At 47.5% G+C, this 26,535-nt stretch overlaps 1 protein-coding gene across 5 annotated transcripts in view; it reads left to right on the forward strand.

Moving 5' to 3' along the window:
- The window catches only part of LOC149334292 (neprilysin-1-like), a 78,735-nt gene that overhangs the window by 44,583 nt on the left and 7,617 nt on the right, over positions 1–26,535 (forward strand). For 4 of the 5 annotated variants that reach the window (XM_089555112.1, XM_089555114.1, XM_089555113.1 and 1 more), the window contains 4 exons: positions 10,806–11,868; positions 13,269–13,344; positions 13,458–13,700; positions 22,726–22,911. In XM_089555112.1, the coding sequence (XP_089411238.1) occupies positions 10,806–11,868; positions 13,269–13,344; positions 13,458–13,700; positions 22,726–22,911 (1,568 nt within the window). Of the gene's footprint in view, positions 1–10,805; positions 11,869–13,268; positions 13,701–22,725; positions 22,912–26,535 lie in introns of all 5 variants that reach the window. The other variant, XM_089555111.1, reaches the window with a different exon arrangement.

Genomic DNA, 26,535 nt, shown 5'->3' on the forward strand with positions numbered 1-26,535 from the left:
TAGCAGAATTTTGAGTTCATACTGCGCGGTCATCCTGGCACCGGGCAGGATGCGTTGGTGGTCGGCAGGATTAAATGCAGGGCCCGCAGGATTGTGAGGTCTGCTCTTACATTAGGCTTGAATACGGAATGGCGGAAGCTAGTAAGTAAGCTAGTTGACGGTAATAAGGAAAATGAAGGAATATAGGATCTCACGGCAAGAACAAAACAGTGATGGGCTTTCAACTTGATTAAACATATTATAGTGCGAAATGACTGAATTTTTTTGACAGTGGCCCTGCCGAATGTTGGAAATGGCCCGGGACAAATGTGGACCGTCGTATTGGGCGTGGTCAGTTTTCGTTGGACGGCCAAGGTCAAATTTGGGGGTTTCCCAGGTCGAATGTCGGAAATGGCCCGCGCCAAATTTAGAGGTCACCATAGCGTTGGGCCCGGTCAATTATAGTTGGATATCGATTTTGGTCCAAATCGGCCAAGGTCGAAAATCGGGAGTGATCGAGCCAAATCTTCGGGGTGGCACGGGCCAAATTTGGAGGTCACCTGCGTATTGTGTGCGGTCCATTATGGCTGAACATTGATCCAAATTGGCAAAGAGAAAATTTCAGGGGTGGGTGGGCCAAATGTGGACGTCGCCATCGGGTTGGGTAATTTGGGCAAAAATTCCTGTTGGGCAAAAATTCGGGGGCAGCCGGACCAACTTTGGAGCATCGATGTCTTTCATGCTTCTTTATTTCAAACTTGTCATGACGTTACTGTTGCTAGGTGTTTGCACAAGGAAGATCGAACGGACGAGATTCTTGGTCGGTGGTTGTCAGCGTATAATGTTCTTTATCACTAAAATTCTACTATAACGGAAGACCATGACAATAGTCTGCAGGATATTAATAGTAGTTTCTCAATAATTGTGGCACAGGGCTCAGTGAAGGTAGGGTAGGCAGCCGGCACACAATCTTTCACAGTGACCATTGAAATGACCTGATAAAAACGCGCCAGTGTAGGAGAGCTTCCACTCTGATTCGTAGGATAAGCTGACAAAGGGTTGTGTAGTGTTGGGTTTAGTGGCGCGTAAGCATCCAAGGCTGTCGTGCTCCAAGCTCAAAGTGTTAGAAAATTGTTTTCTGCCGAATATTACCAAAAAGAGAAAACATCGGTGATGTAAAGAGCCTAGAATGTTAGTTGCTACTACACTGCTATGCTGGAGAAGAAATTTAAAAAATGGTCAGTATTGAAACCTTTAAAGAAGGTCGAGTAATCTCAGCGTCCATCCTTGGCTGGGCAAGGATCCCGAGGCTCCTAACCAATCAAGTAAAGACCTCAGCATTCTTCTCAGGCATGAGAAGACGGCCGAAGTGTATAAAAAAGTGAAGAAAAGGAGAGGATCTGAATTTATGGTCTCTCGAGAAAACCTGCTTTTCTTAAAAAGCCAAAAACACAAGATATGTCGACTATTGCATTGTTGCTTAAGACCAGTGTTGGGCGCAGAGGAATGCATTCATTGCAAAATTGAGTGAAGAATCTTTCCTTATTTTTGAATTTTCACGCATGAGAATAAAATGTGAATAATTGTAAGTTCATCTCCACATTTTTCACAGAGTGGTTCCTGTTGTTTTGTCAGTAGGAAGCTGTGTGTAAGGTATGTGTGTCCAACGCGCAGACGACATAAAATTACTTCCGTAAAACGTTTATGGTGCCCACAGGTATTCACACAGGACGGGCTTTACAAAATGTGCCTTGTTGTTAACATCGTTGTCCCATGTAGCCTGCCATTTTCCTCTCAGTTCATTGTTTACAAGTTACATGCAGTCTTGGTGAGGTATATCTGCTTGTTATATTTGTACATTACGGGCACGTGTGGCACATGCCTCAGCGCTCTCGTTCCTCCTGATTTCCACGTGACTGGGGACTAAGCAGAACTGTCTTTTTGTTTCAGCTTTCATTATGTTATGTATTTTGTCTCCTATTTGTTTAACTGCATTTCTGAAGTTTAGTGCCGTAATTGCACTGAGGGAGTCGGTGTAGATGACACATTTTGTATATTTTTCTTATTTCTTTAACTGCGACAGCAGTGACGTACATCTCTGCCGTGAAAACTGATACGCACTCAGATAGGCTAGCCTGAGTATTTTTTTTCCCTTCTATTACCCACTCCCAACGTAGTGTGCCATCTGTTAAAAAATCTGGGTAATTGCACTTTCCGTTTAATACCAAAAACACCTGCAGCGTATATTCTTGTGGAGTTTGCTTTTTGTGGATGAGTGTCAACGTAAGATCGCATACAGAAGGGAAGCTGTACCATGGTGGTAGTGGGTGGGGTCTCGGGGCAATATTGGTAGTGTGTTCAGTATACCTAATTCTTCGAATTTTTCTTCAAAGCGGAGGAGGAGTGGTCTTATTGCTTGGGGCTTGTTAAACTGTTGTTTGGATTGGCATTTTGTAACTATGGGGTGGCAGAGATGTTTTGATAGTGAACGGGTTTTTAGGGCGTATGCGGATGTAAGCATTGTTCTTCTGTCGGTGAGGGAGGGTTCATTGGTTTCGACATAGAGGCTGTTTATGGGGGATGTTCTGTAAGCGCCAGTTGAGAGACGTAAGCCAAGGTTATGCACAGGGTCTAGTCGTGTCAGGTATGATGGTCTCGCAGACCCATACACAATGCATCCGTAATCGAGGCAGGATCGTATTAGAGCACGATAAATGTGTAAAAGGCATGTCCTATCAGACCCTCACCGTTTGCATGAAAGCGCCTTTAGGACATTTAAGGATCGTGAAGCTTTCTTTTTCAGGTTGTTAATGTGTGGAAGGAATGTGAGCTTTTCATCAAAAATTATACCTAGGAATTTGTCTTGGTCTTTTATTGGTAATTTTGTTTCCCTTTGGTGGAGGGTGGGATTGCTCTGTAGGCCTCGTTTGAGAGAGAACATGACGGCCACTGTTTTCTGAGGAGAGAACTGGAATCTGTTTCGCTCTGACCATGTCGCTAGTTTATTTATTGTTAATTGTACTTGTCTCTCGCATGCTGATATGTTGGTTGGTGTGCAGGCGATCTGGAGATTGCCAACATATACTGAGTACATAATTGATTTTGAAATTATTTGGGCTGAAGAATTCATTTTCACGACAGAGTGTAGTGCTTAAAATGCACCCCTGTGGTACTCCTTTCTCCCGAAGAAAGTTCTTTGATATGGTTGAACCTGGGCGTACAGGAAAAGAACGGTTGGAGAGGAAGTCTTTTATGCAGTTCAGTATCCTTTTTTGGATGCTAAGCTCTGCTAAGTCCAGAACCTCCAGGTTGTGTCGTATGCCTTTTCGAGGTCGAATAAGGCAGCAAGGCAGTGTTGTCTATGTATGAAAGCCTCTCGGACAGTATTCTCGAGGCGAACTAAATGGTCTATTGTCTAACATGCCTTTTTTGAGCCCACACTGATGAATGTCAAGGAGTTCACGAGATTCAAGCACGAAGGTTAGCCGGATATTATATATGCTTTCATAAGACTTGGCGGGGCGGCTGGTAAGAGCAATTGGTCTATAACTGCCAGGGGATGTTGGCTGCTTACCAGATTTCAGGAATGACACTATAATGGCTTTTTTTTCAACCTTCCCGAATTTTTCCCAGTGTTCAAATTTTGTTAAAAAATTTCAAAAGTGCTTCTATAGAATTTGCGAAAGACGGGCTAGCATTTCGGAGTGTATTTCATCGGGGCCTGGGGCAGTCTGTTTGCCGGCAGATAAAACTGTTTATTTCTTGGATTGGGATTAATCTCTTGAAAGGTTCATTTGTGCAACCAGTTGTTGGAAGTCTGGTTTTATCAGCTGTTTTTTTTCTATTTTAAAAATGATTCGGTGCAGTGTGCGGAATTGGAAACACTTGAGAATTGTTCACCCAGGATGTCTTCCTGTTCCTATACACTTGTTTGTGTATCAGACGCTGTAAGAAAAGAAATTGTAAAAGAGGGGAAGTTGCCATTTAATTTACGAACTTGCTATCACATTTTTTGGATGTTATTGGACTGCTTATAGACATGGTAGAGAGGGGGTGTGGTTGATGGTCCTTTGCGATCACAAAAATGAACAAGGGAGGGGAAAACCTCAGGTTGCTTGAGCCAACGTTTCGACAAGGGGACTTGTCTTCGTCTGGGCAAAGCGTTCATCATTGGCAGGGATTAAATAGGGCCTTCGCTCCGAGGAGGAAGGCCCCGGGGGTGGGGAAGGAAAGTGGTGTGAGAGGGGATGCGTGTCAGGAAGGGGAGGGAGGTGCAATTTTTCCAGGAAGCTTTCTCGGCATTGCGATGGATACGCCATGCATTTACTCTCTTCTTTTAAAAGTTTACAAGGTTTTCGTGCGTCGAATACCTGCGAAAAATTTTCCAAGCTTTGTTTTGCTCCTCCTTCGCTCCTCTACATTTCTTGCAATACCACACCTTGTGGTTGTGTCGAAACCCCAGAGGATTGAGGAATAGCCAAGCGTTCCGCAGAAATGATGCAGGTAGCAAACATTTCATTTAGTTCATCTACACTAAGGTGATCCGCAAATATTTTTTTCGGGAGACACCTTTCCCAGAAACAGCTTCCAGTCAGCTGTGTGAAGCTTCCAGCGACGCGGTTCGCGTGGGATGATTCATGGTGACGACGACAAACTGATTACCGCAGGTAGATGATCGCTTTCGTAGGGGTTGTCAAGGACATCGCATTTAAAACCCATAAAAATAGACGGTGAGCTAAAAGACAAGTATATACAGCTCATTTTTCCCGAGCTCGGAGAACAGTATGATTTTTTCCCTGCATTGAGCGGGCAGACATTTGACAGAATGGAATCTAAAATACGACCCTTAGTATCTGTTTGCGCACTTCCCCAAAAACCGCAGTGAGCATTAAAATCCCCGACTACCAGATACGGCTCTGGTAGCTGTTCTAAAAGTATTTCCAAGTCGTGAAGTGTAAATATTAGGTGTGGTTAAAGATGAACTGAACGCATTGCGATTCTTTTAAATTGAAGGGCAGTGACTGCAAAAGCTTCATATTTGGTTTTAAGCTTGATTTCACGTGTTGCAACACCACTCTGCACTATAATAGCAGCACATCCTGAGAGCCTATTAGCCTGCTCTCGGTCGCACCGAAAGACTTCATACTTTAGGATATTCCGCTGTTTGGGACCTAAGTTTCCTGTAAGCATAAAGCCATGGGGATCAAAAGACTTTATACTTCTTTAAGCCATTCCATTTGAGACCTAAGTTGGTCTCCTGCAGGCATAAACCACAGGGGAAAGTGTGCTTAAAAGTTATTTTATGTTACTGTAACTATTTAATATTCCACGGCAGTTCCAGTGTAAAGAGCGCCATGTTGGCCGATTTTTAGAAGCGTAGTTAAGAACTTACGATACCGTTTTTTGGGGGTGCCATTACTGGACTGTTACCTTTCCTTTTCGCCCAAGACAGCTGTGCAGCCGCTGCAGCGGAGGCGAGTTCAGCGTCGTGTTCATCGCCTCGCTAGAGGCTCTCGAGGCCCACGGAAAACCGAAGGACTCGCGGTTTGTAGGCATCTAACGACGGGGGGAAGTCTTGTGGGCGGCCGACTGAGGGGTTGGCAGTCCCTTTTTTAGAGGTGGCAGGGCAGCCTTGGCTGCGCCTGCCGGGGACGGGGAAGGCCCTGCTTCAGGCTTTGCCGTCAATGGGAACGAAAATTGGACCAAATTTCGCTAATATATTCATGGCTGTACTTGAGACGGAGTTTCTCAATAGTCCTCCATATAAACCGATATTTTACAGGAGATTCACCGATGACATATTTATGGTCTGGGCACACGGTGAACAAAAACTGACGAAGTTGATTCTCGATTTCAACCCCGCTCACACTAACATCTCGTTTTCATCTTCACATTCAGCATCGACAATGAGTTCTCTTGATGTCCAGGTGACAATCACGGGAAACAGTTGAGGCAACAGTTTACATACAACTGCAGACCGACATCAGTACTTACATTTTCAGAGTAGTCACACGCGACATTGTAAAACCTCCATCGCTTGCAGTCAGTCCCTACGTTTCCGTAGGATTTGCTCTAAAGAAGGCGACTTTGAATCGAACTACGAGCAACTCCTGGCAGACCTAGCACGACAAAAACACCCATTGTCAGTTATCGACGATTCAATCAAAGGTTCCAAGCATGACCGGCGCGAACTCATAAATGGCTAGAAGCAGCCTCGCCGAGCTCTCAAGTCAATATTGTCCTGACACATTCGGCGTCAATCCCCAATGTTAATGCAGTTCTTAAGAAACATCACAACATCCTTCTACAGAGTGAAAGGATCAAAAGAAGTCATCCCTGCTCCCCCAAGCGTTGTGTATAGGCGTGCAAGGAACATCCGTGATATGACACCATCGTCTACAATCGGTAACCATAGCTTCACAGGATCTGCGCCATGCAATAAACCTAGGTGTAAGCTTTGTCCGATTATGGCAACGAGTTCTAGCGCCAAAAGCACAGCGTCATCCTTCTCAGTCCAAATAAAACGCAATTTCTCATTCGACAGCGCTAATGTTGTCTACCTCCTGGAATGTGGCACCGGTAAAGCTAAGTGCGTGGGACAAACGGTTACGCCGTTCAGAATTCGCAGCAACAATCACAGTTCCCACGTGCGGGCACAACCCTTCCCTTTTTATTTTTTATTTATTTGTATTTATTTTTTTACTGCATTGCTATGCATTGTAATCTACTGTCACCAATTTTTGCTTCCTTTTTTGTCCTCTCTTTATTCTGGTTTTCGCTGTTATGTCTGCTGTTGTCTGCTGTTCATACATTGATGAATTGCCATGCAGTCCTGCGCGCGTTCAAGCGCTGTGGACAATTGCATTTGTTCAACACTGAATAGTCCTGCAGTTCCATTTGCCTTACTGCAGTTCGTATCTGGTGTTAGATTTCTTGTTAACCTTCTCTCTCTCTTTTCTTTTTTTTGTGTACGGAACGCTTGTTTAAAGATTGATTGGAAACGTGATTTTTTTTTCGGATTTCCTATTTTGTATCCTGTTTTGCTGCCACAACCCTTCCCTGAGTGGGATTTTGCAAAGTCTTGCGCAATGCTGTTTTTTCTTTGTTTCTTTTTCTGGAGGTGTTCTGTTTGGCATTTGTGCTGACCCCCATCCATACTAGTTTGTGGGGTTGAACGTCCCAAACCATCCATACTAGTTTCTCTTGTGTTACCTGCTCGTTGCACAGAGGCCAAGCGCTTCATGCTTGTCACCGAAATGCAGTAATAAGCGACACCTCGAGGGTCACCCCCATGTCTTTCTAAGAAAGCCATGAGGTGGTGGAGAAAGAAATCCCCCCCCCCCCCCCCACTTGTTATTTTCCTGTACTTCCCTCCTTCCGAACACCTGCATCCGCGGTAGGGGATCGCCCTTTTTCTGTTTCGTTTTTTCCTTCTTTTTTCTTTTTCCTTTCCTGTCTTTTTTCAGTCCCACCCCTCCCCATTGCTTGCACTGGTGCTTCACGCTATTCCTGTACCTCGCGCGTGCTTTAAAAGCTATGTGTTTCGAGTGCTGTAGTACACTCGAAAAAGGCTGGCCCTACAGCCGACACGTCGTGAATTAAATCCTGTTATATTATTCAATTTCTGGTTACACACACACACACACACACACACACACACACACACACACACACACACGCACACACACACACACAAACACACACACACACAGAGACACACACACACACACACACACACACAAACAAACACACACACACACACACACACACACACACACGCGCACACACACACACACACACACACACACACGCACACGCACAAGCACACACACACTGAGCTACAGTGACGGCTGTCAGATCTGCTTTCGGGGGTATTTCTGTTGACAACTGACTTGACCTTGAGTGTTCACCAGCGCCACCTACGTTAATGAGCGGCGGACGTAGCACGTCCTGAGTTGCCGCTGGTGTGACATGGTGGAACGTCAGCGAACGGCGAGGGTGGAAGCTGTGTGAGAACCGTAGCTCATTTGGTAGAGCACCGGACGCGTGATTCGGGGGTCGTGGGTTCGGTTCCCACCGGCGGCATGTGGTTGTTTTTTCTTCTGCTTTTCTAATCAATTATCTTCAAGCGATAACACATTCAGTAATATTCTTGATTGATCAACACCACAAAACCACAAAGTAAATAAATGAAAAAAATCCCCTGAGTTCTCTTGGTTTCTGTGGATGTTGGCTTCTCTCTCATGCATATATATATCCGAAAATACAACATATGTAATAAGGAAGCCGGCAGTAATCGAAAGCCATTTAACGAGAGTTTCATGTCCAGCATTCTTGGTGTTATAGAACCATGCGAGGGTTAGCGCAAACTGCTGTCCAGATTTTTCGATACCGTTGCACTTGACAGTGGCGTTAATACAGCACTTTCGGTGTCTGCCATTATGGACGAGGGTGGCGCGGGCGAACACACTGAATTCTAGATTATACGCAACATAAATAGCCCCGAAAGTATAAAATTGGACGGCCACCTACATGGCTCTGTTCGTAGAGCACCGTACATGACATACAGAAGTCATTGTCGTCAATCTCACTGGCGGCATTTGGCGACTTTCTTTTACTTTCTAATCACTTATCTTGCAGACATAAAATGAATACATTTCTAATTTCCCAGTGAACAAGGCCACAAGAAATACCCAAACATTCCCCTATGCTTTCCTTGGTTTCGGTGACTTTTGGCTTCATTCGATGTATGTCACTACGAGAGGCTAATTTCCATACCCTTGTCTATTCAAGGAAGTTTTGTATTTTTTGTAGCAGGCCTTTGTCAGCGTTGTTGTTTGCTTTTATACAACATCATGGCTGGTACAATACAACTTTCATACTCGATTTTCATTCAATATTTTTTTATACACTAGTAGTCATTGTGTCCTTATTTTGTATAACATCTGTCACTTACAATATAAGATTTTATTCGAATTTAATTCAATATTTTAGTAATTCTCTAATAGTCATTGTGCATTGATTGTGTATAACACTTTATCACTTATAATAAAAATATTATATTGCAGCTTCATTAAATATTTTGGTTGGTTTATGGGGTTTAACGTCCCAAAGCGACTAAGGCTATGAGAGACGCCGTAGTGGAGGGCTCCGGATTTTTCGACCACCTGGGGTTCTTTAACGTGTACTGACATCGCACAGTACACGGGCCTCTAGAATTTCTCCTCCAAAAATTCAATCGCCGCGGCCGGGATCGAACCCGCGTCTTCCGGGTCAGCAGCCGAGCACCATAACCACTGAGCCACCGCGGTGGCATTACATATTTTATTTATTCGCTTATACTCAGTGCGTCTTGAGTTCGTATAACATCTTCTCAGGTATAATTCAGCTGTTATATTCCGACTTTATTCAGTGTTTTGTTTATTGGCTAGTAGTTTTTGCGTCACGTGAGCCAACAGTAAGGAGCGAAAGTGGTGTGTGGCATCGCGTGAGGCGATCGCAAACAGGAAAAGCGATTTGCAGTGCAGCTTGAAAATAGAAGCGCTATAATATTCCTGTTCTATAGCCGCTGTATATACTAAGATGGGGTGGTAACGAAGGGATCGAACAAGTCTATTCGATGCCGCCACTATCCACCTCACTCACGAATGGATGCTTGAGGTGCAAGCACTTATTCTCCTTACGTTAACCGATGCCCGACGTCACTACAGTGCTTGTTCCATGCAGTGAGGCTTCGCCGTATTGAGGTTTAGCTGACTTCGAGGGCTCTTGGTTTCAAAGCCTCGTGAGTTCATCACGTTTCGGCACATTTTTGCGGTTACGTTTTGGCGGTGAGGAATATTTTATATGATTAGGCGAATAAACAAAACAGGCTTTTTCTCTCCCATAAAGTCGGAAGTTTCGAAGCTCTTATCAATATTTCTTTGGTATTAACAAAGAGTAATATTGGTTCACATTACGGGTAATCCTTTGGACAACGTGGTTTTGCGCGTGATCAACAGAAAAAAGTCAGAGTATATGCTGTTCCACGAGACAATGCTCTGGGAGATATGGATATGATTGGAAACAATACGTAACATTAAGAGTGCGTTGCTGAAAAGAAATGCGTTGACCAGATTTCAGGAATGAGATCAGGATCGAAGTTATTTGAGGCGAAATTAGAGCTGGTCTTCTAAAAGAATACATATTTATTGGCTGTTCTGTTAGTGTGTGGCTGCTTTTCTTTTAAAGCAAGTGATTGCTATGCGCGAGAGTTGTCAGGAAAATGGTTTTTATTCATTCTTCCTGTTAACCTCACTAAATTGACTGACGTAACAGGTTGCAGGCTTTGTGTTGATGAGCTCCCAAACAAAACTCTTGATGCCCGGTGATACTTCTACGTTCGCCTGCTTCTGTTTGTAATGTTAAGAACCGTGCTACTGCTCGCACGGAGCTTAACGAGGTAAAAAGAAGCTAACTCTCTACAAGCTGACTTCCTGTTCTTGCAGAATTATCACTGCGCACAATGCGATATTTTCTGCCATCAGCCCCCGAGTGCATGCAAGCAGTGCGTCCCCAAACGTTTGTTTTTTATGAGAGGAATGTTGTAGTCTCTCTGCAAATTTTTTAAGCTATATAGATGTCTAAGAAATTAAAAGTACAAATTTACCATCCTTGCGGCTTTTTAAGCGTGTGAACCCTAATAAACTGCACGCGCAATGGGCACTATACACCCCTGGCTCCCAGGGTTCCAGGTAGGAATTATACGATACAGTAGAGTACCGTCAACGTTCAACACTAGGAAAGGCGGAAGGAGATGATGCTGAAGTCGTCGTGTACTTTGACAGGGGTCTCATCGAAAGCCTCCTGGACAGGAGCGTGGATCCGTGCAATGACTTCGCTGCTCATGTCTGCGGCCGCTGGACACCCCGCAAAGAGTTCACCGAACTGTCGCGCTCCGCGCTAGCGGATATGGTGATGGCGTGGAAGTCGAAGCTGCCTGACACGCTGCTCAAGGGAGTCGCCAAGATTCCAGCGGGGAGGAAAGCGGCCGCCATGTTCAACAGCTGCATGACGCAGACGGGCTCGCAAGTCGACGTCATCAAAAACTTCATGAGTACGCACGGCCTCACCTGGCCGGAAGATCCCGTAGGCAATGGCCCAGGTCCGGTGGAAGTGCTCTTTGACCTCGCGTTTAACTGGAACGTCAACCTCTGGTTCACGCTGCACCTACTTCCTCGCGCAGCGGATGACTACCTGAAGCGACGTCTGTTCTTCGCTCACAACAACCTTATGCTTGAGTGGAGGAGCATCTTCAGACAAATACCGAGGCAGTTCTTCGACAAGGTCTACCGTGCCATGTTCAGGCTTTTCACAAACGGCACAGATACATCGCCGCCGCCTGATAGAATCACAGAGGCTTACAACAGTCTAGAGTACGTATTCGACTTATTAATTTCGTCGAGCACGGGCAAGGCACGAGTTCCAGCCGTTTTGCCACTGCGGAAACTGGACGACCTCACGGATCTCACCGAGGTGACCTACATAAAGCACACCATCGACACCATGCTGGAAATCCAACCGCCCTTCACGATGGAAGACTTGATACTCATGAGTGACGTTGCACTGCTCCACGCAGTCCTGAGCATTTTCGGAGAAATCAGCGACAGCGTCGTCCGCCGTCACCTGGCCTGGCTATTTCTGGAAGCGTACGCAGCCGTGGCCAGCCCCGGCACTGTCCTGCTCATCCTGTACGGTAGCGAGCGCCGAGCCGCAGAGGTACGACCCCTGTTCTGCGCCGGACAGGTCGAGGCCAGCTACAAGCTTCTGGTCGCCGCTATGGTGACGGTGATGCAGTTTTCTGAGGAAGAGCGCCGCAATATCGACACCCACCTCGCTAGTATCCTAGAGGTAGGCGCAAATGCGTACTGCGTGCCTTGATTGCACGCCTATTGTGTGTTGTGCTCTCAAACTGCAGAGTTATTGTCCTGTCTGCAGTGTATAAGCCAAGCTGCCCGGTGTATCTGCCCGGTGTAGATATGAATTAACCACACTTGACACCTGCAGATTTCATTGTTCAATCTATACATTTCAGCTGGACAGCACTGGTGGTCGATCCAAGCCGTAGCCACGACACGGGATTATTTATAATCCAGCTGCTTCCTTCGCGAATTATTTAACGGCACCTACACATGCCAGGCGTGCATTCATTTACATCTGTAGTTGCCACCTGATTTTGAGTGCGCCAGTATGTCGGACAGTGAAGTTGGGTGAATGTAGCATTGCTCAGACCGGATGACTTGTGAAGTGGGTAGATGTTTTTGAATACAAGAACAAGCAACAAAAACTTTCCTCCATAACGTGGGTAACATAAAGCACTTTAGCAGCTGAAGTGTCACACCGAACTGTCTACAGGTGGATGGTGTCGAAGTTCGCGTCGTAGGCGCCGATGAAATATTCTGAGTTTCTTTAGTGGCCAGTAAGGGCATTCTTAAAGCGTGCTCGACCGGGAGGAAGCCCTCCCGTGAATATGAAGCAATGGTTCTATGATAATGCTAAGCGCAGCGCACTGCTATTTGAAGCGAGATCAGTGTGCATTATAATGCTAAAGCTGTAAAAATCAATTTAGCGGCAATGATGACATAGGTGTTGTGTGTGGTTTACCTAAAAAAACATGGGCATATATTTATATAATACGGCTGTATCCATGCAGATTTGGGTGTAGGCAGTCACTATCCCTGGCGCTATAGCGTTTGGAGACGAAATTAATAGTAATGTGAATGTGTCAGCGGTCGAAGTTAACAAGAAACGGTTGGAGGATTGGTGGCTTAAAATTCTAGGAGGGAATCACCATATAGAGTTTCGGTATTTAAAATTTTTACAGCGTCAAAGTCAGCAATATTTTTATTTAATAAGCAATCGTTCCGAGGTCGTACCTTGAGAGCTTGGCAGATTGGGTGTACAAATAGAAGAAAAAAGGAAAAACTACCGAGCATGCGCGCAAGCCGTTTCCGTCCCGCTCCAAAGGAAACGCTCCTAACATCAATCAGCAGTCCATTTTGTTTGAGTTGAATCGTGTAGTTTGAAGGGCTCCCATCCTAAGACTGTGGAAAGGGTGCTTGATCGTTCGCGGGACGATGAAAGTTGTGGCGCTCATTCCGAGGGAGTCATTTTTGTGCCTCTAGACTCAAGGTCGTTCTGTACATGTTTTGTTTGAGCGCCAGACGAACGTTGTTTGGCCGACAAGTTGGCTCCGCATGTCGTGTCGTATACCCAGTAAGTACACCCACGTCTGCCCCTTCTATCCGCAGACGGCCGTTGAGAAGACATCTGCAGCACAGTGGTTTGACAATGAAACTCAAGAGGTCGCCGCAGAGAAGCTTCGAGGTATGCGTAGTGTTGTATGGCCAGACAAGAAGTTCCTGACCGCCGAGGGTCTCGAGGACGCGTATTCCAATTTCCCTGACGACGCCTCCTCGTTTGCTGATTTCTGGATCCAGACTCGGCGGAGCCTGCGTGGCCTCATCGGCTCCGGCGCTGGTTTGCAAGAGCTGCGAATTGGCGACAGCATCGAGTTGCCATACGCCGAGTACGTTCACGTGCTGAACCAACTTTCCCTGTCACTGGGAGCTATGGCCCCACCATTTTATTACAAAGACGGTACAAAGGCCATGTTGCACGGTGGCTTGGGTTACATCTACGCCAAGGAGTTGGTCGGCGCTGTGGACACCGAAGGTGTGAAGGTAAGCAGGGCTTCAGTGCTTTTAATTTACTTTAGCGTTGCACTTTTGTTTTCATTCTGCTTGCATCCTCTGCGACTATGCCCGCTTATTTCAGTGCACGAAACCTATAGCGTTCGAATTTAGATGGAGGCGAAATTCTAGAGGCTCGTGTGGTGTGCCATGTCAGTACACCTTAAAGAACCCCAGGTGGTCCAAATTTCCGGAGCCCTTCACTACGGCGTCCCTCATAGCCTGAGTTGCTTTGGGACGTTAAACCCCACAAACCAAACCAAACCTATTATACAGTGGCGCCCTTAGCACCATGGTCTCGTATTGGCGCGGGGCACCTGTCGAAGATGAAGCCGGCACCAGCCTGGGAGAGAGAGCTGCGTGATTATAAGTGGAGATTGGTAACCAACAATGCCGGGACTAGTTGTTACTGTTTTAGCTACTACAGGTTTGGCGGTCTCGCTCTGAATGCGCAAAGCTATCCCTTTCTGCTCTGAATGCCACCTACTCTTGTGATCTTCCTACTGCTGGCGATTTGCAGGAGGTTCGGCTTAGTTGAGCTTCATTGGCCGCGTTTGAGAGCGTCAGCCTATCGCCGTTTGGGCCTAACTGTCCAAGCGGCTGTCTCCTGCAGGTCGAGACACCATTCCACCTCCGTCGCATCAGCTTTTAAGAAACAATATTTCTCCGCCTCGTGCCCTCGCTGCCTCCTGAAGGCGCTGATAGTTGGCACATATCACCAAGTAGCGCTCTCAGTGTTCAAGCCCTAAATGACCGTTTTCCGCTTTGGGTAGGTTAAGGTGGTGGTGGTGGTGAAAACATTTATTTAGAAGGGACAGGAGGTATGTTTGGATCAGCCCGTAAGGAGCCGATCTTTATAAACAATTGGTCAAGGTTCCTAGTTTGGGACCCCAGTGGTGTGGCCGCCGCCCAGGCGCGCCCGACTAAGGCTTGTTGGGCCTGTAAGTCGTGGCAGCCGAGCAGGGTCGTCTCCCAGTACTTCCGGGTTGGGGATGGGGGGAAGGGCCGGATTGGAGGGGCAGGCCCACACCATGTGGTAGGTGTCCCAAGGCACCGTACTGCAGTGCGGGCCGCTACCGCTAGAGGAGGGGTCAAAATGTTTCAGTACTGCCGGACACAGCAATGTATTGGCGAGAAGGCGGAGAAGGAGTCGCTCATCCACCTTCTTGAGGCCTTTACATGGGCTAGGGGAAAGGCGAACACTATCCTGATAGTAGGTTGTAACATCTTTGAACGTATAGACCGGATTAAAATCGGGTTCCTGATCGGGTGGGGAGGAGAAAACAGCCCGGTGAGAGAGCGCGCAGGTGGCTGCGTCTGCTGCCTCGTTTCCTGCCATCCCCTGATGAGCAGGGACGCATATAAGGTAACGGTGTGCGGGGTGCGTATCCCGTATGCAATTTTGGTAGTTTCGATAGGCTAGGAAGGGAGTGCAGCCTTGTTCGACGTACCGACAGGCCCCTCGCGAGTCGGTGATTATGTATTTGGATCGGAATGTGAGGCCGCGAGAGCAATGGCGACCTCTTCTGCTTGTGCTGCACTGCGGGCTCTGAACGTGTGGCCGTTAACTGTGTTGCTGTTGTGAACTGCCACGGCCGTGTACCATCCCCCGTGGTGCAGGCCGGAGGCGTCCACGTAGTATACACCTGTTTTGTTGCCATAAAGTCGGGCTAAGGCTTGCGCTTGTGCCAAGCGCCGACCATTATGGTCTTCGTGTGACATGCTGGCTAGAAGAGGCCGCACGTGGAGGGCACGTCTCCACATTTCTGGGAAGTGAAACCTGTCGTCCATAGGAGTGGTGCGTTGGATACGGAGTCTGGCAAGAAGGCGGCGACCCGACTCCGTTAGTGACAAGCGCGTGTACTGGTTTGTAAGGTGCGCCTTCCGGAGCTCCCGGAAAGTATTCACTACCCCAAGAGCCATAAGCCGGCTGTTTGAAGTAGTGATGGGGAGGTCAAGGGCACGTTTAACAGTTTTTGCGAATGATGACCTCAAGGGCATCCTCCTCTTTTTTCCGTAGGTGGAGATTAGGAGTCGAATAGAGAATTCGACAAGTTACGAAGGCGTTTGCCAGCCACAATGGCATCCTTACTTCGTAACCCCTCGCATTTGTTAGAAACCTTGCGGACCATGCGGCCCACCTGGTCCCCCACCTTACGGAGTTTGGCCAATGTAGTGTCTGACCGTCTGTGTTTGTGGATGTAGAGTCGTAGTACCCGTATCTCGTCACTTTCGCGTATGGGGTCACTCTGGAAAGAGAGATTTTAGTTGTGCACCTCTGTGAAGGGCGGAGGTGCACAAATTGATTTTTGAGGGGAACATTGCAGACAGAAACGGCGGGCGTAGGGGTCTACTATCGTCGCCGCTGTTTGCACGCTGGTTTCAATGTCCCCTGTGCTGCCCTGCGTGGCCCATAGGATGATGTCATCGGTGTACAGGGCGTGCTGCGCGCCGGCGACACCACCCTGCTGGGCCGGCAGCTGCATCATAGACAGATTGAAGAGCAGCGGGGAAGTACCGCGCCTTGGGGGATTCCCCGCGTGCCGAGTAGGTAAGGACCATGCTCTCTATCTTGGGTGCGGATGTAAGATTCACGATACTTTAGAAATTGGCATATGTATCGGAATGTGTTGGGGCGACAGTCGGTCCGACTTAGGTTAGTGAGTAGGATCTCGTGTGTTACACTGTCCAATGCCCCTTTCAGATCCAAGGCGAGTACTACTCGGTCATTGTGGGGGCATTCGAGGGTGTCAAGGACCTCCCGATTGATTTGCAGGAGGACATCTTGTGCGGATCTGTTTGGGCGGAATCCGAACATGGTGCTCGCAAAGACATGTTTGTGTTCAAGATATGCAGATAACGGATCCTGCACCATAGTCTCCATTAGTTTGCCCACACAGGAGGTGAGAGACATGGGGCGGAGGTTATCTGTGTCAATTGGTTTGCCTGCTTTAGGAATAAAAGTGACCAGAGCAGTTTTCCAGTCCATTGGCAGGGGGGTGCCCGCGCCAAATTCCATTGATGTAGTCGAGGAGGGAGTTTGCCCACACAGGAGGTGAGAGACATGGGGCGGAGGTTATCTGTGTCAATTGGTTTGCCTGCTTTAGGAATAAAAGTGACCAGAGCAGTTTTCCAGTCCATTGGCAGGGGGGTGCCCGCGCCAAATTCCATTGATGTAGTCGAGGAGGGACTGGTATGCCAAGTCGGGCAGGTTCGTCAAAAGCTTGACGGTAACCTTATCCCTTCCTGGCGCAGTGCTCCTTTTCATTTTGGCGAGGGCCGCCCGCAGATCATGGAGCTTGAAAGGTTGATCCAGCTCCGTGTTCTCTACCTGCTTGGGACTACGCAGATCCACGGGGGTCTTGGGCTGTACACAGATACTGGTCCCGAAGTTTCTTTGTCAGTTGAGTCTTGTTGTCAGGGAAAGCGTGCATGGCTCGCTGCAAAGTTTTTGTGTTGCGGTTCGTGATTGGGCTGGGTCGATTAGGGCTCGAAAGAGACGTCATGTGTTTCGGCTGGACATTTGTCGCACGGCCGTGATGCACCTATCCGCCCAGTTGGAGTCTGCTAGTTGGGCCGCGTGCTCTGCCGCTTTCTGGGTAAGCTCGGCAATTCGAGCTTTAAGCTTTCTATTGTGTTTCTGGCGTCGCCAACGGCGGACGAGGCTGCGACGGGCTTCCCAGAGGTGTAGAAGGTGGTTATCCACGTCCGTGACCGCCTCTGAGAACTGGATGCGTGTTTCATGCGAGAAAAGTTGTCAGCAGCGGTTGGAACCATGCTGGGTGGCCTTGCTCGGAAATGGGTGTATTATCAAGTGAGTCAAAATCTTGCCTGAATTTCGTCCAATCTGGGATACGGGCTTGTGTTTTGGGACGTTTGAGGTGGCGTGTGCGTAGTGTAGTGTTAAGGATGCAGTGGTCGCTACCGCGGGTCTGCTCGGTGTTGAGCCAGTCTGCGTGTCGTATGTTGCGAGTGAAGGTGAAGTCCGGACATGTATCCCGTGTCACGGTGTTTCCTAGCCATTTTGGGTAGACGGAGTCCGAGTGGAGGCTGAGGCCCAACGTGGACGCAAGCTCCGCCAGCCGCCAGCTTACGTCCTAGCGACTCCTCCTTGCGATACCCCCACAGCTGACTGGGAGCGGTAAAGTCGCCCACAATCAACAGGGGATCGCGGCCCGCTACTTCTAACGCGCGGCTGAAGAGGTCCGCAAAAGTCACTCGCTTGAGTTTGGGAGAGCAGTACACGTTGGGTATATGCAACGGCGGGTCCCTGCGGCGGAGTGGTAGGGTAGCCACCATTACATAGGAATACTCGAGCTTTATGTCGAGATCCACTAAGTTGGCTGTGTAGGCTTTGTGAACAAGAAGACAAGACGCGAGATCCTGTTGGAACATGTAATTTGAAAGTGCGGCGCCCAGGCCTGGCTCCTAGAGGGCAACCACGGCTGCTAGGGACTCGAAGGTTTCAAGGTATAGGCGGAAATTGGCCCGCTTAGTGCGGTCTTTAAAGCCTCTACAGTTCCACTGTGTTATGGAAGTTGACATTGCCCCCCCCCCTCCCTGTGGTTACCCGCCTTCCCACTCCGGATCCCTGTAACACATTGTTTCATTAAGCTGGTAGACCTTTGCGACCGGCGGACAGAAAGAAGAAATTCTCAAAACTTTGGCTGCTATACATAAAACAGTTGGGTATTTATATTGGAAGGAAAGTCTACAACAGAAATAGAAATACTAAGAAGAGTGCTACATTGACACTTAAAAGCTAAATCAACGAATTCAACAAGTCTAAAGTGGCAGCAACAATTAGCGCATACAAGATTAATTTTCTGGATATAAAAAAATAGATTAAGGCAACACTAAAAGTGTTCAGGCGATGTAGAATCTGCACGCACACGACAAGAAAGAATAAAAAGCAGATGCATGCGAATGGACCATTCAGGGATGTGCAATGAGAAACGAGTCCTCACATTCCTTCCTGCGGAGGTGAGCAGGGGGATGAGGGCGAGGTGGTCGAAGCAGGGTCGCGTTTGATGGACTGCGGACGCTCGGTTCCGTTGGAGGGACCAGAGGCTGAATCTCCCCAAAGCACACTGCCCGTCGGCGGTACGAGCCCGCATTTTTAACCCTTCTCTAAGGTTGCGCGGCGCGGCGTTCAAGGCCTCGAGCTGCCCGGTCACTGCTCCGTGGTTCCTGTCGGAACATGCCCGGCGTGCGGGGGCTCTCCCATACATTTCGGCATTTAAGAGGCGGCTTGTGACAGAGCCGTACCCGTGCTTCGTGCTGCGGGCCCTGGTAAACTGAAGGGTATGTGACGCTCTGAGGCTCGAGTATAGTGAAACTATAGTTTCACTGAACACCGGCTTGTGAATTTAAGTTATGAAGTGGATAGTAAACAGCAGGTCAAGGCAAATAGTGTCACTCTTCAAAGTGGACATGGGAAAGAAATTGAAACAAATCCATAGAACGAAAAAGAGTTCCGGCAAAACGGCACATGCTATTTTGTTTTCCAGGAACTTATTCGCCCTGTTCGCAAGCTCTCAAACTGTGAAGCAGAGACGTATTGTCATGATGCAGAAGCTGGCAGTAGCGCGGGAAGGAGCGCTCGCGCTACGCCAGCAGCCATTAAACCATCTTATTGCCTTCAGTCATCTCGTCTCATTCTTTGGTGCCGCCACGCAACAGTGTTAACATACACACTAGTTTTGCCTGCAGCAAGCTCCAGTTTGCTTGAATCAGTTCAACATAGTCTGAGAGCAGCAGAAACTGTGAGGCAGTCATTGCTCTTTTGGTGCTAAATATTGAACTCTGAGCGCTTTACGCTTAAGTCTTCCAAAGCAACCACTTTTGCTATCTGATGTTCCACGTTCCATAATAACGGGATTCACATTTCCTAATGAAGACATTATTTCTTCCTTTCGTGGTGCTACTCTCACGGGTTTTTCCGAGGATAGGCCAGCACCGTGTTTATGGTCACGGGGGCGCTCACGTACGCCATAATCAAGTGGGGTTGTAAAGTATGGTTAGCGCCCTTAGAATACATGTGAGCAAAAGTTTTCAAAGCAGTTTCCTAATTTTATTTAATAAGATGTTATTTATTCCTTCGTTACGAAGAACATGAATCCTAATTTCAAAGGCGTTGTGTTTTGGAAACACCGTGATACGGCCGCGTGGAAGTCCCCCCCGGCCGGTGGTACGGGTCTGTAGCGGGACCCATAGAAAGACATGTAAGCAATCACTTCCAAAATATTTTTCTCGCCTCGCGGAGTACCTATGAAGGCCGGCATTTGTTAACAGTTGGCAAGTGGCTTGAAAAAGAGTGCGACAGAGTATGAGTCATTTCGAAGCTGTCGCTTTAAAATGCCGCTATGACTGCTGCTTTATGAAGCCGGACATACCGCCGAAAGCTGCTCTTATCCGCTGGGGGTTTCTCTTCTCATGTAGTCCAAATTCTGCCGAAACTTTAGATAGTTTTACATTGAAGACAGTCCTCAAACAGCATGAGAAAAATTAGGCAGTGGCTTAGCTCTCGTTATGCCTGGATATACAAGCGAAAAGCTTCAGTAATGCTTGGTTTGAAGTCATGGCTGTGGCAGTGGGCGCACAATGCACTGGGAGCACCACGATAACGGTGGAGGCGTTCGGCCGTCCACACACTGCCTGTACGAAGGCGGAAGATTAGACGGAAGTCGGCGTGGTTAAAACTGCCCGCAGGAATGCGGAGAGGAAGGTTGCCGGCAGCGATGCGGGCAACACGCGGCAGCAACGAAAAGTCGAACGGTGGGCGAGGAGGCGAAGTGCGCAGTTGTAGCGACAGCGAGGAGGCGACGCACATGCGCAGTAGCGCGCGGCTGCACCTGCGCTGCGCGTGACGTCACTCTGTCGCGGCATACACGAAGCTCGGCTCCAACTCTTCTAGTGAAGCTATTCGCTTCTTCAAAACGAGCTGCGCACTGTAGCACAGGTAGACCGATTGCACACTTAAATAGCGTTCGCGGACTCCCGTAGGCGGAGGCAGCCAGGGTGTCTGTCGCCTCACTGGCTGTCTACTACAATGTCCGGTTCTCTTTCGTCTGATTGCCATGACACTGAACTGCTTTTCCATGCAATGCTGTCGAGCTATGTAATTTGAGAGTCAGTATTTGGTAAGAAAATGTGGCGCCGGCGCCAGTATGTCAGACTACACGGGAACCTTGCGCGATTCTGGGTAACACCGAGCGGATAAGAGCGCATTTTTGGGGCATGTCCGGCTTCACAACACGCATTCATTGTGGAACTATGCTTCAAATCGACGTAGCATACTTTGTCACGCTCTTCTTTGCTACACGAATGGCCGCCGTCGTGGCTATTCTCCGAAAGGAGAAAAACATTTTCTAAAGCTTTGCTTACCTGCGTTTTATCAATTGCACTCCAGCCTCATACCCCGAGCCGAAGGTGACTGCCACCAGCAGATATAGCAGTGTTTTAAACATAAGCCGCCTTTGAAATCAAAATACGTACTTTCACAATCGGTTGTAGGTGGTAGTTGCCACATCTTCATGAAGGGGCAACATCGTACGTTAACTGTGAAATCACGAAACTGCTTTCCAAACTTTCGCTGAAAAGTATTCCTCTGGGCTTGTCACCCCCAGTCGTCCCACCAGCCGAAAGTTTACTTCACAGATCGGTGTTGCTCTATAATGAAAGCTGACCTTGAAGGGGAAATCAGTAAATGTTATAGTCCATGCCGTCCTTGTGTGGTTTCTCCTGTTTCTAATCGCACGCTTTGGTTTTTTTTTTGCTGCTTAATATTAGAATGTAATACCCCTGTCAAGCGGGCAAGTTAAGTGCACTTAAGGAGAGTGTACTTCGCTGTAAGTACACTTTGCCGCATCTAAACGACGCAAGTGGAGTGTCACTCGCGGAAGAGTGCACTCCGCTGAAAGTGCGTTCACGGACCACACTTTGCTGGCCGAGTGCGTAGCCTCGACGCCAGCGGTTCCAATGGTACAAAATGTATAGTGCATAAAAAGTACTTACAACTTTATTTTACGTGCTATAACACTGTTTTCAGAAAAAAAGTTCCTTGGTTATAGCTACAAGCGAAGCAACAAAACAAGTAAACGTGATCAGATGCAACATCGCTGCCCGCCGCCATCTTGTTTGTTGTCGAAATTCTGGATAGTCTTGGCTGGTCTTGGCTTTTCTTCTATTTTCATTTTTTTTCAATGTTAAAAACTGCTGAACCTCGTTTTATTTGCGCTATCACGTTAAGCAATCAAATATTATGAGTCTTTTTTTCTTTTCCATCGTCCTATTCAGAAATTCCGCTCATTTTCTGTCGCCATTTTTTTTACTATGAGTGCACTTTGCTTTCCCGTTTAGCACTGCGTAGCCCAAAGTGTCACTCGGGATGCCGAAGCGCACTCTCCGTAAGTGCACTTAACTTGCCCGCTTGACAGGGGTATTAGGATTCTTCCTTGCTTCTTACATGACAGAAGTCATGAGGCATGGCGTTTACATGACAGCTATTGTTTCCATCGTAGAATCTGCACTTGCCTTCAGGTACTGAATACGTGGTCGCTTTACTATGCCTTGCTTTCATGTGGTTCCCTACATGTGCCCTGAGCGCAATGTTCCTGGACACCACTAACCCTGTTTTAAGCATCATGGTTATTTCACACATGGTTCAAATAGTTACAAAATTACTCTGCTACAGCTAATGTCGTATGCGAATTCGGATGACACTGGCCGTATTTTGTCCAAGTACGAGACATGGAGGAGTGCAAAACAATGCACAAACTCGGTGCCGAGAACGAGCGGTTTAGCTTTACGAGTACAGACACAAAGTATTCGTGCAGCAATGGCTTCGAGTTAACTTCTAAAACCTGAAAATTGGCTCTCCCAACGCCCATCGGCCCCATCGATCAATAGCAGTCATACATTTGAGGTACAAATTTAGACAAGCTGTTCCACTTGTTTGCTTTATCACTGCGTTAATAACGAGATAACATGAATGCGACCTTTTTTTCTCGCGTAGGTGGACCCGCTGGGCAACATTGTGTCCTCGTGGCTGAGCGACGCCGTGAAGCCCACCTTTCAAGACCGTGTACTGGGCTGTCTCCCTGGTGCCAACACCAGCTTGTTCCCAGAGGTGCCTGCGATAGAAGTGGCCTTCGCCGCCTTGAAGCGGAACCTCAAAGATCACGATGTCCGGCTGTCCGAAGTAGGTGACATCGAAAGGTCTCATTTAAAGGGATGCGGGCCTTAAGTGCACGGATTGTAGTCGAGCAGCTGGTTCCTGCTTCGAAGCTAGTCCGTGCTTCCTGGTTCCTGCTGCTGATTCTCAGGCAGTTATGTTCACAAATTGCGCCGTTTCTGTTTCACGTACTGTTTGTACTGTCTGCCTAGCCTTTATGTATTAGGGGTCGCGAGCTTGTCAAGCTTCCCACAAAGCAGCTTTTTTCTCTCGCCTCTTCATGTACATCAGTGCGTGGAATAAATGAAATCAAATGAACTGAAAAATGGTTTGGCAACTTGAAAAATTTGAAGTCATATGCAGTGTCCCCATAAGATGTAATTTGGAAACTTGGGCTTGTTTGTGCATGGAAAACAAGTAAGCAAAAACTGCGCTAAGCACAATCGAAGCGGTGACAAGCAACCGGATGCTTATTGGACTTGGAATTCGTCGATATACGCTTGTTCAACAGGAAAAAGCATAAAACACGAAATGCGGGCAAAAATATTGACGACGCAATAACGTATAGTTCACGTTCAAGGCACGCCGCCGCTATGCGGAGGAGCGCTATCAACGGAACTCTGACGCAGAGTTCGGTCCTGACGTTAATAAGAAACTTCAAAAACTTACCTTCCCGTTCGGTAGCGATACTTCTTTAATGTTTGAGAAGGATGAAACAAACGGATCCATTTCAGTTTTCAGCATGTTTCAACTGAAAACAGTGGTCTCTAAATCTTTTGCGCAGGTGATTCTTAGCTTGTCGCTGATGCATTGTCCCGTTTGGCCACCGTAGAAGCAGTGCACAACTTGTGTGCGGTAGTCAACAAAGCGAGGGGAATGCTTTTTTTCATATTCTGGTCGCTCTTCGTATTTTCTCGTCCGCAAAGAACGTTTTTTTTAGTGTTGAGAGCCTCACCATCATTTCGGCTTTTTGCATGTTTCTCTTGATATTGTGGTACAGTTCGTGCATGTATAGGATGGCCACAGAAGAAAACTTTACGCTGAGAGAAGAAATTTCGAGAATACTTCCTCACTGACTATAATTTCAAAATTTTGATAATGACAGCACGAAGCGTAGAACTCTTATCGACCAAAGGCGGGCACTTCCTTCGTTGCATTATCATTCATTGTAATATGACCTGGAGGTGAAGTCGAACGTAATGGGGGCTAAGATTTTCGTATATAAAGGGAGTGCTGCTATCGTTGAGCCAGGACAAGAATGAGGGGAGCTGCGCAGTGTCTAATTCACTTCCACCAGAAAGCAATGCCAGCAGCTGACATCTATCAAATTCTAGATTACTTTACGCCTTAGTCTCCTCTTCGCTGAACGTTTCGGCTCAAAAAAAATTTGGAGCCACTTCCCTGACCTTTCACACTCGCAGTGAGACGCCAACGCTTTTATTCGAGTCGCCAATGCGGCGTTATTGGCAAAACAAATGTCTAGCACGGGATGCAAAGTTCTGGTTCATTTAGTGGATATAAGTTTGAATTGGGGCTCGATCATTCTACAGGACTGGAACGAGAATAGCCGACGGCTGTGTCAAAAAGACCTTTTAGGTGGCGAAGGCGATGCCTGGCTTTACAAATGCGCTGGTATTTCATGCCGCAATCGAAAATACGCTCAACTGGACCAAAAAATTCTCTATTTCGGGCGCTTTTTCCCTCCAGAATCTTAAAAATTCACCCTGTTTAGAAGTGCGACAATTTTTGGCCTTAAAAGTTCAATGAAATAAGAAAAATTCTTTAAACCGAACATCACAGTGTGAGATTCGAGTGCACTGCAATGATCAAAAGATGCTTAAGAAAGCTATCTTGGAAATCGAAAACATGGTGGAGGTTATCTTCATTGGAGCATTTCGGGGGCATCGCCATGCTAGCTGAATGTAATGTTCAGTTGGTGGCACTTCGTTTGTTTTACCAGACGTCACGTGTCACTGGAAACCGGTAGGCGAACGAGATCTCTAGGGGAAAACTGTATTCGAAAACATTCTCACAAAAGAAACCAGTTGGCTTCTATGTGACCTCACATAAACACACAGTATCCATCGCAGGGAAATGAACCTTGAAGGCGAAGGCGCCCTATCTATATTTTTCTCCATATAATACCCAGAGCAGTGGCCCAGTCGCTGTGGTGTTCGGTAGCTAATCCGAAGGTCGTGGGCACGATACTGAACACAGCGACCTTATTATACAGAATCGCCGTGTGCGCTGCGATATCAACGGTCGATAAACAGCCCCGGGTGGTCTGTATCAATAGGGAGCATTCCAGTGCTGGTCTCTCATGGCTGATCGGGCGCGTGGAGGCGCTAAACTCTACCTTCAAATTTTGTTTACATTTCAACTCCTCAGCTTGAACTCCTTTGACAGAACTTATTCCCACCTCTGCGAAGAGCCCGCAACACCAACTTTTGCCGGTAACTAGCGAAATCTCTTCTAGCATAGTCCATGACAAGCAGTACCATGACCTTCGTAGTGTTCGGTATGCGGCTCAGTAGCCGTCTGCAGCAGTTCCTGCGGCCTCGGTGAATTTCTTATTTCAGCACGTTTGGAATACAGAGGCAGCAGCTCCAAAGCTGGCTGGGCAGAAAGACTTCCTTTGCCCAATGTATTTTTGCAGACCGGTCATATGACGTCGAAGCCCTGTAGACTTTGTGATAAAAAGTTCGGGAATATGGATTGCTTGTCCTTCTCAAGATGTCCACAGCAGAAACGCAGAACTCGGGGTGGTAGACGTGTAATCAGCACAGTTCAAATTTATCATTTGTGCATATGTAACGCGATCCGCAAAGCGAGTTTTACTGCAAGGAATCCCTGGTTGAGATTTAAGTTAGAGAAATGTTGAGGATGCGTGTTTCTTCTCGCGAGCAACCCCCTGTAGAGCTGTCGTTATAGCGTCACCGAAACACTGATACTTATATTAAAGTGCTACTTATTGCCTCTTGGGGAGGACAGTAGGCAGGTGCGGGCGGTCCAAGTAGTTGATTTCTTGCCGGCTGCAACAGAACCATGCAATGAGACAGAAATATTTAACAGCCAAGGCACTTGACCTGTTGTAAGGAAATGCGTCCGTGTTTTATCAAGCTTCCCATGCCGCTGCTGCTGTCATTTTTTCGCGCACTTTTGCGTGCAGTCTCACACACCTTTATAACGTAGGGAGGTTGCGGTCTCGGTCTCAGAGGAGATGCCCTGGACTCAGAGCGGCAAGCTCAGCCACAAACCAACCACCATGTGGCAAGGAAGGTGGTCATTGGGTGCCCAGCTTTCGCCGGTCGCAACGCGGAGAATGGGTTGGAGCCAAAGGTTCACCAACAAAACAAAGTTTATACAGCAAAGAGGCGATACAGAGGAATTTACAGTCACTCGTACGAGCATATAAAGTGATATACAACAATGCAACTCGTGCGAAGTAACACTCGAGAGAGATAGATACAGAGAGAGGGAAAGGCAGGGATGTTAACCAGAAAGGATTCCGGTTGGCTACCCTGCACAAGGGAAGGGAATGAGGGGATTAAAGACAGTCACAATCTGTGAATCAAGGCAGTCTCTCTCAAAAAATAAAAAACAGTGCCTTGCAAGCCTTGATGGCAGTCGACTGTTGCGGCCACGGAGCGA

Source organism: Amblyomma mixtum, chromosome 8 (genome assembly GCF_055824585.1).
Source record: "Amblyomma mixtum isolate Tamu chromosome 8, ASM5582458v1, whole genome shotgun sequence".
Lineage (NCBI taxonomy): Eukaryota > Metazoa > Arthropoda > Arachnida > Ixodida > Ixodidae > Amblyomma > Amblyomma mixtum.